Source organism: Stegastes partitus, unplaced genomic scaffold (genome assembly GCF_000690725.1).
Source record: "Stegastes partitus isolate 25-593 unplaced genomic scaffold, Stegastes_partitus-1.0.2 Scaffold163, whole genome shotgun sequence".
NCBI lineage: Eukaryota > Metazoa > Chordata > Actinopteri > Pomacentridae > Stegastes > Stegastes partitus.
In genome coordinates this window covers 139,077-155,268 of record NW_007577894.1, presented here as the reverse complement: position 1 = coordinate 155,268, position 16,192 = coordinate 139,077, and the positions used below count along the sequence as shown (strand labels likewise).

Below are 16,192 nucleotides of genomic sequence, written 5' to 3'. Positions count from 1 at the left end.
AAAATACATTGAAAAGAAGCAAGTAGGTCAACTGTATTGTAGCTTGCTGATGAATACATTTTTATGCAATCCACCTTTGTATTTGCATTCTGAGTGCTGACTTTACTCCAGTTTGAATATTTGTTATGGCATATAGTGTTTGTTATTTTTTCACTACTGTTGTAGTTTTTACTGTGATTTACTGACCTGATGCGACACCACATATCAGCAAAACTCATGACCTCATCTGTGTTGATGCATCTCATTAGATTTATCAGCTATCGAGGAATCACTAAAAGGCAAAACTGTTAGGGTAGATGATGAATGGATTTTAAGACATTATTTCCGCCTGTGTCCTTGTCCCTAACTTCATTTTCGTATCTTTCTCTGTCACCTGAATCCCTCGTCCTGCAGTAGCACCTCTAACCCTGCATTTTGGTAATTTCCCTCCCACTTACCCACTTGTTCCCATTTCCCCGTTGCCACTTTTTTTTATATTTATTCAATTTCGTTCTCCTTTTCAGTTTATCAGTGATTTTTTTTTTCCTCCCAGTGTGTTACAGCTACTGCCTGTTACCACCAGTTTTCCGTGTCCTAGCATGTACCTGTCTGCCTGCCTATAAGCCTGCTGTGGCTAAAATTACCAAACGATTTCTAGTCAGTGTCTGCATCTTGGCCTTCTGCCCTGAGCTCTGCACACCAGCCGTGACATCTCTGTGCAATTATTTCTCTAATATCGCGTTTCTTTTCAGAAGGAAAAGGGGTAATCAATTGACTTCTTCCCCTCTTACTTTAGAATGATTCGTGGCAAGCAACGATTCATGTGTAACACAAAACTGTCTCTGATAACAGCAGAAGAAACCTTGACACTCAAATAAAAAAAAGATCGGCGTCTCAAATTGAATCAGATAATGTGTTTACGACAGGTGAAGGTCTTCACAGCAGCTATTTTCCACTTGGTTACTGGATGTTAGCAGAGATGCACAGTAAAATTGCTTGAAAAAGTCAAAACTGGAAAACTGATTCTTGTCTTTTCATATAATCAAGATTTTTTGAAATGACGTGGAGAAAGGTTTATTGAGCAAAATACACAGAAAGCTTGAGGCAGTTTCATTCCAGATGAAGGCGATGCAAACAGGATATAATGGCACATAGTCTGACACATGGACATGACTAAATAATTGTCCTGTTAAAGTCAGAGCTGCTGAAAGAAAGCCTTGAAAGGAGGAAGCTTTCATTCTGTCATGCCTTAATCACAGTAGAAGTCCATGTCCTGAAAAGAAATGCAAAACATAAAGTTGACCCCATCTATAATTCCATAAAATGAACAAAGAAAGAAATATTCATCACAAGCTATGTCCTATAAAAGACACAGATATACTCACAGTTGTTTGCATCTTAACTGTGTCTACCGTGAACTTGTGTGTCTCCTTCACCACAGTTGCAGGAAAGTATCCGATGATGCCCATCTGGTCCACATACCGCTCACTGTAAACCTGCCAGCGAAAAGAACAAGGCACCTTCTAGCAAATTAACATGCACCACACTGTATATGTTTTATGCATTTAACCTTCCTTACAAAACCTGGCATAATTTAATCCTTGCTCATTTCAGATACAGTGGAATTCAATATTTAACCAAATATCTTTCTTGACATTTTGCTCCTGTCAGAATGGCCGGGACGTTTGTTACAGCAAACCCTCTGTGCCTTTGCTGGTGTGCAGCGTTATTAAATGACATGCCACAAATATGCACATACACTTCCAGACCAGAAGACTCCAGTGCCCTCCGCTGGTACGAGTTTAGAATACACGTAAACCATCTGACCCTTCCTGATGTTGATGAATCTGCAGTCAGGAGCAATGAAGTCATCCAGGGCTGTGGCCATGGAGAGAACATCTGATAAAGCAGAGAAGACAAAACAGGAAAGTGAATTATAAGCGTCGACTGAAACTCTATCAAGCACACGTATTTTATTGTGTGCTTTTAATATGAGATCTCTTTCAGGATGCGTTCTCTTCATCATGCTTTTATTTATTTTTTTAATGCTCTAACTTACATGTGCACTCTGCATCTCCACAAATCTTTTCATCTGCTATTTTATCCATCTTCACAGCTCTTGCAGTCTGGTGCAGAAGTCCCACACAGAGCAGTATCACCAGTGGATAGCTCATGCTGATCAAAGGAGCTGAACCAGGAGAGCGTTGTGTGTATGTGTGCAGATGTGAATGGGGACGTGTGAAAGAACTCACGGCTATAAAACTCTCAAAACACTTCTCTCAGCCAGGATCGAATGGGCTGAGCCTCTGCATCAGAGGTCGCTTGACCAATCAGTGTTGAGTTTCAGAAATGCCAGACTCTGGAACTATTCATCTCCCACAGGGGAGTTGGCTGACTTTTCTCAAATCTCAGTCTCTTTGCAGGAACAAGCAGCCTCAGTTCATGTGAACTGGGTGTTTTGAGCTCTGTAAAACAGCAAATAAATGTGCAGAAACATACTGTTGCTTTTCCAAAAGGTCTTTGCGTGCCATATTTCTGGACAGACTACAAGTACAGAGAAATAACTTTGAAGGCATTTTGTGCAACTACAACTAAATCTATCTAACCCATCTCAAGTAAACATGCAACTAATCCAAAATGATGGTTAGCTTTTATTCAGTGCATGTGTGATGCTAAAGGAAATAAAATAATAAGTCGGGGAAATTTGTTTTAAATTGAAAAGTTGCACATTGCAAAATATAGTGTAAAAAGAAGGGATTGAATCAGGCTTGAAGAGCTGAAAGATGTATGTATGTATGACATATGCATGAAGTACTGTACAGCAGGAGCAAATGCTGTGAACATTGGTGATGACAATTTACAATCTAGATGAATTAGGCAATCTGTGCAACAAATAAATTAATTTATAAACCCAGTGGATGTCATCAGGTAAAGCTTAAACAATGGTATCAAAAACCAAGCCAGCATACTTGTCAAATGTTGTATTGCATGTTGCAATGATGCGAACTTGTAGGTTTTCTCAAGGGGCCCAGAGGAGCTCAGATCAGAGTGGGGAACATACTGATATTTTCAAAACAGTGTCCCTAGGGGGCACTCTTGTCCCCTTGTTCTGTCTCTTTGCAAGAAGATACAGCCAGAGAGCGTGTGAACTGTGTTTTGAGGGTCTGGAAACAGCAAATTAATGTGCAGAAACACAGAATTTTGTTTTTTTCAAAAGGTCTTTAAATGACATATTTCTGGACAGACAAAAATGCTCAGAGCAAGGAGCAGAGGAAGGAGTTTTAGGGTATTTTATGTAACTAGATTGTATCAAATCTATCTGACCTTAACCCATTTTGAGTAAATATGCAACTAATCCTAAATGACCTTGGAAAATGCTTGTGTTACATTCAATGCCTGTGTGATCCTAAAGTGGCAAACATAAGTCAGACAATGTTGTTTTAAATGGAACACATTTCAAAATATAGCCTCAGAAAATGAATGGACTCAGGCTTAACAAGCTGAAATATCCCTGTGTACAATATGTGATAATGTTGGAGAATAAACCACTTGAACCTGAGTATTAATACAACTAATATACATATGTATTAAGAACAGTAAGTGACTGTAACAGCAGGAGCGAATATAATGAAGCTTGCTGGCAAAAACTTCAAATCTAGTCTGGAGGTAAATAAGGCAATTTGCATAACAAATGTATTTAATTACTTTTTAAAACCCAGTTAGCCTATATTATGATGAAATTGCTAAACAACACTTGAAATACACAATGAGATCATCTTTCAAACCGTAACAACAACTGAGCCAAAATACTCAGAGGTTCTCTCAAGGGGCCCAGGACAGCTCATATCAGTTTAACAGACTTGTTGGGGCAAAACACCTTCAAAACAGAGTGTCCCTAGGGGGCACTAGGGGGCACTCTTGTCCCCAAGCCATGTTTTTTCTTCCTCTGTTTGTTTTTGTTTTATTTTGTTTGTTTGTTGTTGTTTTTTAAGTGGCAGTAAATATAATGGATATGCCAACTCAGTGTTGTAAAATAAGAAATCAGATATAAAGAAGAAGCTTTATTTTCATTGTACAAAAAAATACAACAACATTTTGTTTGGCATCATCTTTGTAGAAGCTAATATAGTCACAGTCTTTAAAAAAACAAAAGTTAAAAGGTGATATAAAAAATAAAATACCAATAAAAATAAATATCCTATTAATAGTGCCTTTAAAAAAAGATCAGCCTTCAAGGGTGTACTGAAAGCGTTGAATAAATTAAACACAACTTAAAACCCAACAAAGGGATGACAGAGTAAACGCCCTTTACAGCTAAAACAACAATAACAAAGCAAACACGTCACTGAAAACCAAAACATATCGACAATACACAATATCAATACATGACTGAAAAGGTATCAAAGCCTCCAAATGCCAGCCCTATAGGTCAGATGCTGCGTGTCTGAGCTGATGACACATTTTTCGATTTTGTGTCATCATCTTTTGTGAACAGACTTCCTAAAGTTTTTTTTGCAAACAAATATTTCCTTTTTCGTCTGATGCAAAGGGCTGCAAATCGGCGTGTGTATGTGTGCGAACGCTGTGCTGACCCGCGTAGTCAGGCGGGCGGAGTTTAAAGATACAATGCAGCCAGACAACAGAAGCAACCGCTCACTCGCGCTCTATCGTGTAATAAAACAGGCGCACCTCTTTGACATTTCGGGCCGTGACGTAGGCTCACTGTAAACTCAAAAGGATAGTCTCGGACGGTGCTGTTATTGTTCGGTTTCAGGAGTTAGGGGGAGGTCGGCGCTTTGTTTTTATTTTGGGGGCTATAAGCTGCCACTGGCGGGATAATTACAGTTAAATATTAGCCCCTCCATGCCTGGTTCGAGATTTATTTTAATAACATAGCATTTTATTCGTTCAGGTGGTGGTAAGCTAACAAGTTAGGTTCCAAAGTAGCCGATGGATGCGCGGGTATCGGAGTTATTTGGCTCAGGAAATGGACACGGCTCTGGGTCTCAAGGTGTTGCGTCCAAGTCGGGGAACGGCTTTGGGGTAGCCCCCAAAAAAGCGTCTGCAAAGAGCAAGAAGGCAAAAGCTCGATTCTCTCGCAACTTCAAACCAAGCAATAACACCCCGTATCTACCTCCGGAGGTAAGGTGGAAACGATACAGCTAGAGCTAGCTAATAATATTATTTACGACACATGAAGTCTGGTAATGACAGTAAACTAACTGGTGTTTGGCTGCTTTCTGTTTATGTGTAACGCAAATCATACGTTCGGTTTCATTTCCTGTCCCCGGCGTTAGCTTCCCTCCTCTGACTTGTCTGTGAACCTGCAGTGACACGTAGCTAGTCGGTGAAAAAGAAAATGAATGAAGATGCCGGGCCAAGATACGCAATCTCACATTTACTATCAGTTGTTAATCTGCCATTTGCTGCACTTTTGGAGTCACAAGCCAAATGTGTGTTAATCAAAAGCCATTTGACATAACTAGGTGGCTAATAGTTAGCTAGCTAGCATTGCAAACAGCTGTGTTTGTAAATAGGGGGGCGGGTGTAGTGTACTATATAGCCTGTCAGACTATTTATAGTCTTAGAAGGACTGTGCTACTACACAATCACTAAATATTACTAGGAAATTTATTTATTTACTGCGTTAGTTACTTGAATTATAATTAACTCAGTAGCTGTCAATATTTTCTCAAAAACGAGGAAGTAAACATGATGTTAGCTCGAGCTACTAATAGACCATCACAGTTGACCTCTGAGCCAAACATATTTCTTTCAGGGTTAGATTGTGGTGTAAGTTTTTTATAAAACTTGTCTTGTAGTTAAAGAGATAAAGTGTCATAGCACCATGGCAGTCAACTGTTTATGAGGTTCAACATATTCCATGATCCTAAAGTGACCCCCAACTGTTATATATTTATAGATTTGTCCCACTTTTAGGGAGATCGCCTAGTTGACCTTACAGTTATTGAATGTAACCTTTACACCCTTTTTGCTTTGTTTAATAAAATGTTATATATGTGTGTATAAAGGCTAGCTAAGCAGTTAGTTTGTTTAGCTGTCAGTGACCACCTATTCACAGGAGCACAGCTCAGTCAGTCAGGTTGCTTCTCTTTTTGTCTTTTAACAAATCAATAGCCTGTTGTCTCACTTCTCTACGGTCTGACAGCTGTTGTTCCTTTTCTGTCTCTCTCTTTGTCTCTCTCCCCGTCTCTCAGGCTGAAGAGGGAAACATAGAGTACAAGGTAAGCAAATTAGCTGTGATATGTGTTCCTTTATTATAATATTTTGTTGTCTCTCAAGGAGAGCTCGTTGCCTCATATAAAAATGTTTCATGTCGGCCATACTGGTTCAAAACAATTCTGTAGATGTTATAGCTAATTCATTATTGCAGTCAGTCAGCAATACATACATCAGAATATACAAGTACAGTCTCGCCCTGGAAATTTAACACCACAGTGGATTAGCAAGAGCATTTTTAGTATCTGGACAGCTGCTTCCCCGCTACACCGACACAGGCTTTATTTCTTATTGCCTCTGTCCAAAGGTAATCCTTTGTAATTTTAGTTATTTGAATCAGTATTATTAAATGACAAACTCCTCACAGTCTAGGTTTAGGCTAAACACCGCTGTCTTCTCTTTGTGTAGCTGAAGCTGGTGAACCCCACACAATACCGCTTTGAGCACCTGGCCACGCAAATGAAATGGCGACTGCAGGAGGGTCGAGGCGAAGCTGTCTATCAAATAGGTGTTGAAGATAACGGCATGCTGGTGGGACTATCAGAGGAGGACATGAGGGCGTCGCTAAAAACGCTCCATAGGCTGGCAGAGAAGTAAGTCCACAAAATACCTTGATTTTCTTTTTGTTTTCTGTACACACCTTTTTCCCCAGCAGACATTTTGATTTGTCTTTGCCGCAAAAGCACAGGAGTAATTAATAACCTTAACAATGGCTGCGCTCCATTAACTGTCTAATTAACCCATGTCAGTCTGCCAGCATGCACAATACAATGCTCAGACAAGGGCTCACCTTAATAGATTGCAGCCATTGTTAGTGTGAGCAGGTACACGTGTGCTTTTCCGACTATAATCTTGTAAAATGTCTGCTATGAGTAATGTCTGTTATTCCGCTTTAATCAGACAGTTGCTTTTAGATTCCCTTACTAAACTCAAACTAAACTGATGGAAAGTACAAACTGACCAAAACTGGAGAGAGGTTGTTATGCAATTCAGATTCATCAATTTCTTTCTTTTTTTTTCCTGACAGAGTTGGAGCTGACATCGCCGTTCTCAGAGAGAGGGAGGTGGATTATGACTCCGATGTGCCTCGTAAGATTGCTGAAGTTCTCATTCGCAAGGTGCCAGATGACCAGCAGGTTAGTGGGCCGACTGTGAAGGCGTGTTGTTTGTCCACTCTGTTCATTTTTAACTGTGCAGCATTTGAATTGTATTTATTTATTTATTTCTCCCCCTCTGTAGTTCCTAGACCTACGAGTAGCTGTACTGGGCAATGTGGATTCAGGAAAGTCCACGCTGTTAGGGGTTTTGACACAGGGTGAGCTGGACAATGGACGGGGAAGAGCGAGGCTCAACCTCTTCAGACATTTACATGAGATCCAGACTGGACGCACTTCAAGCATCAGCTTTGAGATCCTTGGCTTTAACAGTAAAGGGGAGGTGAGAAAACACCCACTGCCAAAGAATAAGTAATAAGCAGCCTAGTTATATACACTTTACAGCATTTGTCTGAAGCAGCAGCAAGAGCTAAATGAATGGTGTTATGGTTGTTGCAACCTGGGTGGATTTGAATTCTCGTACAGTGTAAAACTCACCAAACTGCTCCATCTTCAAGTAATATTAGTAGCTAATATCTAGCTTTACTTTTTTTCCTATAGGTTGTGAATTACAGTGAGTCTCGAACAGCAGAGGAGATTTGTGAGAGCGCCTCTAAAATGATCACATTCATTGATCTGGCGGGTCATCACAAGTACCTGAAGACCACCATCTTTGGCCTCACCAGCTACTGTCCAGATTTTGCGATGCTGGTCGTCAGCGCAAACACTGGCATTGGTGAGCATTTATTTTAATCCGATTTCTTTTTTTGTGTGTGTGTGTGTCAATTAAAATGTACTTTTGTCTCTCTCTGTGTCCTCTATCCAGCCACCTGACTATTTAGTTACCCCAAATTAAGAATGAATCTTTCACAAGCTGGTAATACAAACTTGCAGGGCTCATCTGACAGTGAGCCCATGTTTGTGTACACCACACTCTACAGTGTAGTGGACTTGACCAGCTGTGCTTGGCACTTTGCAGACATGTGATATCTGAGCTTACGTAACAAACCATCCTTCCTAAAACGCCCCCTTTATCCCTCCTCCTCGTCCCTGCCTGCTACAGCTAGTCCCGAAATATCTCAAATACCGGCCATTCATGTCGGAGCGGTATGACCCACTGGAGGTAGTTCTGTGCTTGAGTCTAAACCCGACCCAGCAGAAGGGTCAGTAAACTTGTGTATTTTAACATTGCTGACTTTGCAAAAGGACATAACAATTTACAGTCACTGCCCTAAATACTTGCAGGCAGCCTTTTAAATAGTGGTGAGGCTTTCTGTTTTGTGTGATTATTAAATACCCAGATTTTTTTTTCTGAATAAGCTGATCATTTTAGAGTGAATTCCACCAGAATTTTAAGTCTCCACACATCTAAAAGCTGGTGTGTTTCCTTCTCCAAGGAGACACTGTGCAGGATACAGGGTAAACAACAACCAGGCAACAGCTCAAGATACACGTCATGTACCCTAACTAAAAAGGCAATGCAAATAAGTTGCTCACGTGCTACAAAAGAACACAATAATTTACATATAATTTGTGTTGCATGAAGGATTTTTGCAGTCCAACTTTGAACCCTTTAAAATCAATTCATCTTTTTTTTTAAATTTAAAGTACTTTCACTTAAATTCTGATCTTTATCTGAAAAAGGAAAATAATAAGCCTCACTTAGACATCATATTTCAGCTTATGTTTTATTTATAGATTCAGTATTAGTGCATGATGTGCTTTCACCAACCCAGACGCTTTATGATAACAGCAAGTGAGACTGAGTGCAGGAAGCCTGTGTCCAGGGAGGACATACTTTGAAACCTGAGCTGGTGGGACAGGCTAGACAGTTGTGTACTGTACGTGATGGTATGTTGTTTGTTTACTTTTGTTGCTGTAGAAGTAGAACACATTTTGAAGTAGTTTTTAAGGTATGTTGTTAGAAGTTGGGGTTCAAAGCCACACGACACCACTGGGGGAGGCAGCAGCATTGGATCACTAAACCATTGTGCCATATCTCTGTTTATGTCAACTCTGTCAGATGACTGGGTGACGGTGAGCAAGTGGACTCTAGTAAGAGCTCCACTGTGTTTGTGTGTGCATTTTAAAAGCAATTCTACAAAATCTCATTTGCCTATTAGGCAATCTGTAGCTGCATTTCCTTTCGTAAGTAGCACAGAGACCTGTATATGAAATCTGAGCCTTTGAGACAACACTTGTTACCTCGCACTACACGTCACAGCCTGCTTATTAAGTGAGCTATATTGAGCTGCTGTTACTGTACAGATGGATGTGTTCAGCTGGTTTTAGGGTCCTTTTTAATGTATGATTTGAGTAATTTTTCAAAAGATTCTTAACCTTGACTTTTGTTTTATTAACCCTTTTTTTTGCTGTTGTCTAACCCCAGTAGTAGCATAAATACCAAAACAAATAGGTAAATATTGGAACACTCCAAAGCTTGTTCTGCACAGTCCCAGTATATTTAAAAATGCATGTGAATTTGCTATTTGTTTATGCTTTTTTTTTTTTCCAGTTATTTGGCATCAATAGAATGGATGTAAATCTCTGATCAGTCTGTCCTTGGCCTAGATACGTCCCTCAGTAAATAGCTAGTGTTTGATTTATATTCATTCATTAGGATTATGCCAACAACAAAAAGAAAATACACCCGCTGCTGTAAAAACACATAATTAAAAGGAAATGAAGTTTGACCCTGAAGTTTAGGAATACAAATTTCCTCCTGACAAGGACACATGCACTTTAATATCTTGGGGCCTAAAAACACCATGAATAAATTAGCTGATTTTGAAATTGAAATCTGAGAAAATACTTGATATGCAGTACTACACATTTTTTTTAAAACCTGCATCTCCATCTTCTTTAATTGATGTTTATCTGTGCTTGAATTTCCGTGCTGCACGGTACACATTACTATGTTTGTGTGTATGTCTGAAGTAGGGCATGCTGGGGAAAATGAGGTCAAGAATGAGGACCACCTCAGCTACGCAGCAGACAGAAAGGGACATGCTGTCTGCAACCCAAGAGCTACAGCTTTAATTATGAAACAGAGCAACTGATCTGCGTAATGCATAGGGCTCGTCTTAGGTTGTAACTGTGACGAGCCAACAAGCCAAAGGGCAAGTAATCAAAGCTGAAGGATGAGGTACTACATTTTCTCCGATGCATCTTTAACCTGAATGCACCGAAAATAACACAGCCAGCAAAACATTGCAGCTCAGCTGACAAGAGGTCAGGGTATGTTCCGTCTCAGTCAGCCTGTAAATGTATGTTATGGGACAGTATCCTTAAAATCTCTGACCTAAGACGAGGTGAGACCTATATCCGACTGAGACATAACCTACTCACGTGCCAGCTTTGTTTACAAAGAACATAACCCAGCAGACATGCGCCCAGGACACAGCTGACTTTGGAACAAGTGTCTTGGTTTAGACTGGTTATTAATTGCCATTTTGGACGACATATGCAGTGACATAATTACTATATATGGTATATGTTACCCTGCTCTGTTATCCTGTGTGTTCTCTCCGTTGACATAACAATAAGTACGTCATGGGAAATTCTTCCCAGTCTTGTCAGTGTGTATGTGATCTTTGACATTAATTGCCAGCTTACAGATAACCAACGTTATCTGCGGTCACAACATGTCTTAACTGCACAGATTAGAAGCTGTGATGATTTCTAAAGAACTGCTTGCACTTCTGTGAGAGAGCAACTGTTTGTACACAGAATAAAATCCTCAGAAGACACATTGATTTGATGTTTTATGGGGCCCTGTCTTGATCATGCCATTTCCATACGTGGTTGTTTGTAGGTTTTATTCAGCCTGAGGCAATAGTGTACATTAATATGTGATTGTGTTTAAGTAAAAGATGATATCCTTTCCTTCTTATTTAATGTAAACTTGCCCTGGATCAGATATAATCCATCATATTGAACAGATCAAATAAACATTGCCTTGGTTGTGAAAGCTCTCTTAGTGATATGAGGCAATGGAAGGCAAGCGTAGCTGTAACTTATGACTTTTTCCCCATTCTCACTCTTTTCCTAGCTGGTACAACACGGGAGCATCTTGGCCTCGCCATGGCACTGAAGGTGCCCATCTTTATTGTTATTAGTAAGGTGGACCTGTGTACACGGGCCACGGTGGAGCGCACAGTGAGGCAGCTGGAGCGTGTCTTGAAGCAGCCGGGCTGCAACAAGGTGCCTATGGTTGTAAGCAGTACAGACGATGCCGTCACAGCAGCACAGCAGTTCGCCCAGTCACCCAGGTATGAAACACACTGATATACATAATTACATGAACTTGTCTGTAATTTAGTGCTATGTAGTTACAGGTCTGCTCCTTCTAGTAGAGGTTAGAAACTAGACTGTTATACCTTTGTGTCCTGATGATGTGCTTGTGCTCTTCCTGGCAGCATAACGCCAATCTTCACCTTGTCCAGTGTGTCTGGAGAGAGTCTTGACCTGCTGAAGGTCTTCTTCAACATCATCCCTCCCCTCAGCAACAGCAAAGAGCAAGAGGAGCTAATGCAGCAGCTAACTGAGTTTCAGGTAAACTTGAGCATAAGTTTGTTCATGCATGCACACGATTAGCTTGCTGTGATACGTACTTTCAGAAATAATGAAAGTATTAGATGATATGATGTGATTGACAGCAGTGTGCATCATTACAGGTGGACGAGATCTACACAGTGCCAGAGGTGGGGACGGTAGTGGGAGGTACTCTGTACAGGTCAGTGTGTTGAAATGTTTTGTTTTCTTAAAGTTGCATTTTGTGTTCATTTCATTTACATCTTCATATAGCTTGGATTCCTTCTAACCCACTATTTTTAAACATGCAGTGGTATTTGCCGTGAGGGGGATCCTCTTGTAGTAGGGCCCACCGACTCGGGCCAGTTCCACAAGTTGACCATTGGCAGCATCCAAAGGAATCGCTCGGCGTGCAGGGTACTCAGGGCTGGCCAGGCTGCTACGCTTGCACTGGGCAACTTTGACCGGTCGCTACTACGCAAGGTCAGACTCTTGATAATCACTTACGTACTACAGCTGTCTATCTCTGTATTTAAAGGAAATATTTGGTATGTTACCAGTGATAAGACATAGGTCAATGTGGTAGACAGAAACTCAACAAACATACATAATATACAGCTCAAAGTGGTACCAAAGCATGTTTTATTATTGATTTTTACCAGTAGATTTAAATGACTAACACAATGAGTATTTTTTTTTTTTACATGAACACACTGAATAAAAACTGTATTTTATTATGTGGCACATGTGTACACCATCCACATCACCTTGTTTACCGTTGACAGGGTATGGTGATGGTGAGTCCAGAGATGGATCCGACCATTTGCTGGATGTTTGAGGCTGAAATCGTGCTGCTGTTCCATGCCAAGACCTTCCACAAGGGCTTCCAGGTTACTGTGCACATTGGCAATGTGAGACAGACTGCAACTGTGGAAGCTGTGTACGGCAAGGTTAGTTTATCTGCTGAACTAACACTCATCCTGTTCCAACATGAATCCCATTGTTACCTACTGTGTTGACAGAAAATGTTTCTCTTAATTAGTGTAATTTTTTCAACTACTTTGGTCAGAAGCAAGCTGAGAAAATTACAGAACTTGACAGTTTAATACAAGTGATAGATCTACCTGACACGCCTGCTCTAAGTTTTTGGTTACGATACTCAGTTGTAAGTTTGTTTGGACAAATTTGTTTGCTTAAATGAGCAAGACCAGTTTCACTGCATTGTCTAGATGACTTCTGCTGCTGTCAAATTTAGTCATCCTTTTACCTCTAGGTAAAGACCTCTAGGTACAGAGCTGTTTTTGTGTGAGTGGGTTCCGTTTTGCATTGTTTATCTTAGGCACATATGCACGCACACGGGTGATATGATACAGTCCTGCTAATAGTGTCACAGTGTTCCACAGCTGTCAGTGACATGCCAGGATGTGCAGCAACAAAAGCACGACTGATTTAAAAAAGAAAAAGCTTTGCAAGTGTTGTCAGAGGGGAGAGATTTACATGGTGTGCTTGTTAGCACTGATGGATTTACAGTATATACGATGCATTTTAGTGAAAAACATTGACTACATTTGTTTTTTTCTCTCTCCAAAAAGCACCACAAGCTACTTACCCACTTAAACTACACTCTTTTGCTGCTATTGCACTTGATCCAGTTGAACCATTCATAATGCCGTCTTTGTTTTATTCTCATGTTACATCACTGTACCACAGGAGGAGCTGAGAACAGGGGAGAAAGCAGTGGTTCTCTTCAAGTTCATCAAGCACCCAGAGTATCTAAAGGTGGGAGCGAAGGTGCTCTTCAGACAGGGGGTGACCAAAGGCATCGGCCATGTCACCAAGCTGCAGCCCATCGCCCAGTACCTGCCATCCCAAAGGGAGGATGAGGAATCCTAATGCTTTTTCGGACAATCGCAGCAGAAAAACACCGTCCCACCCCCAAACAAGGTGCTTTATAAACCACCTCCTGCTTTCTCCAAAGGCCACTCTGCCCTTTTCCTGGCACAGTAAATCCCTATTTACAGGGTTTTGTTGTTTTATTACCCTTTTCCAAAGCCTTGATACCATCTTACCTGTTTGTCGTCTTCAGCCTTTTTAATAACTGCTGATGTTTTAGTGTGCTCTTTGGTGTTGAGATTTAAAAGGGTGTTGCTTTTGATGGCACTGATAGGAGGATACCTCTCCACCAGCTCTATGGCATATTCACTCAGCAACATCTACCAAAGTGAAATAGAGGGAGAGAGAAGATATTGTTGCATAGATCAATTGGTGGGAACTAGAAAACTGCATTCTAACATCTACAATGAAGTGCTGCTTACAAAGTTTACATCGAAACGCACTCCTAACACACAGTTCAACAAAGATGCTAACACACACACTTTGCACTGAAATATAAATGCCAGTGTTGTTACACCTGTGGCAGGTAACTGTTTGGAAACAGTTGCAAGTATGAGATGCTTTGAAATGAAGGTCGTACTGTATCACTGATGTGATACCCCCACAGCAGCTCGTCTGTGTTACCAGCATAGTGCCTGACTGAAGATTACAAACCTCTGATCTCGCTATTTGAATTCTCTTAAATCATATCGTCTTCTTAGTAACTGCTACTGAAATGTGTGAGATAAAAGCAAAAGCAATGAGATGCAGTAATGAGTTTCAGACACAGCTTGTCAGTCGCTCGGAAGCCGAACCATCTGGCTTCAAGCTATGTTGCTGACAAAGGCACTTTATGAAGGTGAAGGAGAGCATTTTGAGTTATGTAAAGTTTGAACTTGACCCAGTTTGTGTGTACGTCTGCCAAAATAACTCACATTGGCAATCACCTTTTATCTGTCACGTTTGTCGGTGAGAATTATTTTTTATTCACAAATAATGCCTCACAATAGCGCGGTGAGATGGTAACGATCTTGCTGCCTATGTTTCAAGTGCTTTAGTTACTCAGGTCAGTGTAGATATTGTATTAGACAGCATTCCACTTTCACAGAACTACTCCAGGGGTGGGGTTTCTGTTGCAGACTTCGGGGGGAGGGGAGGGTGGTAGGGAGATTTAAGGAAAAACAGACAAGGTTGTTTCTCCCAAAGAGATTTGTTTTGATTATGCATTGGTATGTAAAGCTGTTGCAGCTTCGTTTAAAAGCAATTACGTCTGAGGTACTTGATGTCGTCTCTTCACTTAAGTTACTGATGTCGCGAACTTCGAAGGGGTTTAAACACAGTGCCTAATGGAACTACAGTCTGAGTAGGCTTCCATTACAGCCCAAAGTTTTACAACTACTTAAGTTGGTGCTACTACTAGAAACAGCTTTTGATATTTAGTAGACAACTTTGAAAATGAATGTTAATTACTTCTCTGTTCTGTTCTCGGCCTCACCATTTGTCTTATTATTGCATGTTGTCGTAATTTATACACACATTATTGTCCGACTGGCATCAGCGATATACAGGACAACTCTGTTTTCTTGTTCCTACGTTGTTCGTGCACAGTTTGTGTGCAGTCAAAGACGGATAAACTAAGACCGCATTTCAACCAAAATATTTTATAGCATTTATAAAGAGTTCAGGTGTTGAAGCTTGTTTTAATGCATCTCAGAAGTATTTTATAGATTTGTAGTAGTTTCAGATTTTACAGTTCATTCAAACTCATTTTTCACAGTTGCAGTGTAACACCGGCACATCTTCACGTTTTTGAAATCACGTTTAAGGCCTGTTTTATCTTTAATTGAAAGTATACTATTTTGATCATTGTTTTGGGTGAAATGCAATATTTATGTACAGATCCAATTTGTGTACCATAATGTACATGAATAAAACTTTTATTGCCTCTTTAACAGGTGTTTTACTGTGTAATTTGAAGTAAAACAAAGTTGCTCATCATCCACCCGGAGTTTGCCTTGTAGCTCCGTGCCTCAGAGCGATGACTCACTAAACTACATTGAGTTTTAAAAGGCTTTATTCAAGCTTCCTGATACGGCTCCTCCTATTCCGTTTCCCATCTGATGCAAGACAATGCAACTCAGGTTTTGTTAGTGCTCATGAACCGTGGAACAATAATCACCATGATATAAAAACATAAAGAGGGTGGCTTACCTCCTCATGGTTTTATTGCTCTACTGGCTCGACTGGCGACCTTTAAACGTCTGACACTCCCGTAGCGCTTCATAATTTATGTCCAAGCACAATCAATCACAGGCTTTTGAACAAACACCTCATTATTTCCCTTTATTCTTTCACATGTAGTTCCAAATATGAAGGTAGTTGTTGTGGTAAAAAGCAACAGGTTTAGGTTTACTTTGTTGTATTTGTCTCACAGAAACTAAAGTAAAATCTCCCTGTTATTAGTACAGGTCTAA

General features: G+C 40.4%; 2 protein-coding genes across 2 annotated transcripts; one reads left to right on the top strand and one right to left on the bottom strand.

Moving 5' to 3' along the window:
• Positions 1-1,027: 1,027 nt before the first annotated feature.
• LOC103355663 (otoraplin) lies at positions 1,028-2,243 on the bottom strand. Its single transcript, XM_008279533.1, has 4 exons — positions 2,039-2,243; positions 1,739-1,878; positions 1,365-1,475; positions 1,028-1,252 (listed from the first exon to the last, which is right to left on the bottom strand). Exons 1-4 carry the CDS (start codon positions 2,151-2,153, stop codon positions 1,229-1,231), a joined length of 390 nt encoding a protein of 129 aa, XP_008277755.1. The 5' UTR covers positions 2,154-2,243; the 3' UTR covers positions 1,028-1,228.
• Positions 2,244-4,735: 2,492 nt separating this feature from the next.
• On the top strand, positions 4,736-15,670 carry gtpbp2a (GTP binding protein 2a). The gene is made up of 12 exons (XM_008279532.1): positions 4,736-5,121; positions 6,198-6,224; positions 6,628-6,812; positions 7,247-7,355; positions 7,459-7,656; positions 7,875-8,049; positions 11,365-11,584; positions 11,732-11,867; positions 11,990-12,048; positions 12,158-12,329; positions 12,632-12,796; positions 13,557-15,670. Exons 1-12 carry the CDS (start codon positions 4,930-4,932, stop codon positions 13,737-13,739), a joined length of 1,821 nt encoding a protein of 606 aa, XP_008277754.1. The 5' UTR covers positions 4,736-4,929; the 3' UTR covers positions 13,740-15,670.
• Positions 15,671-16,192: the final 522 nt, after the last annotated feature.

Bases quoted from the DNA above. Each gene is read 5' to 3' on its own strand.
- gtpbp2a (XM_008279532.1), top strand. From the start codon at position 4,930: ATGGATGCGCGGGTATCGGAGTTATTTGGCTCAGGAAATGGACACGGC. The intron at 6,813-7,246 runs GTAAGTCCACAA...TTTTCCTGACAG, and splicing joins CTCCATAGGCTGGCAGAGAA to AGTTGGAGCTGACATCGCCG. The intron at 12,797-13,556 runs GTTAGTTTATCT...ACTGTACCACAG, and splicing joins TGGAAGCTGTGTACGGCAAG to GAGGAGCTGAGAACAGGGGA.
- LOC103355663 (XM_008279533.1), bottom strand. From the start codon at position 2,153: ATGAGCTATCCACTGGTGATACTGCTCTGTGTGGGACTTCTGCACCAG. The intron at 1,476-1,738 runs GTATGTGCATAT...TTTCGCTGGCAG, and splicing joins GAGTCTTCTGGTCTGGAAGT to GTTTACAGTGAGCGGTATGT. The intron at 1,253-1,364 runs GTGAGTATATCT...ATTTCTTTTCAG, and splicing joins CAGTTAAGATGCAAACAACT to GACATGGACTTCTACTGTGA.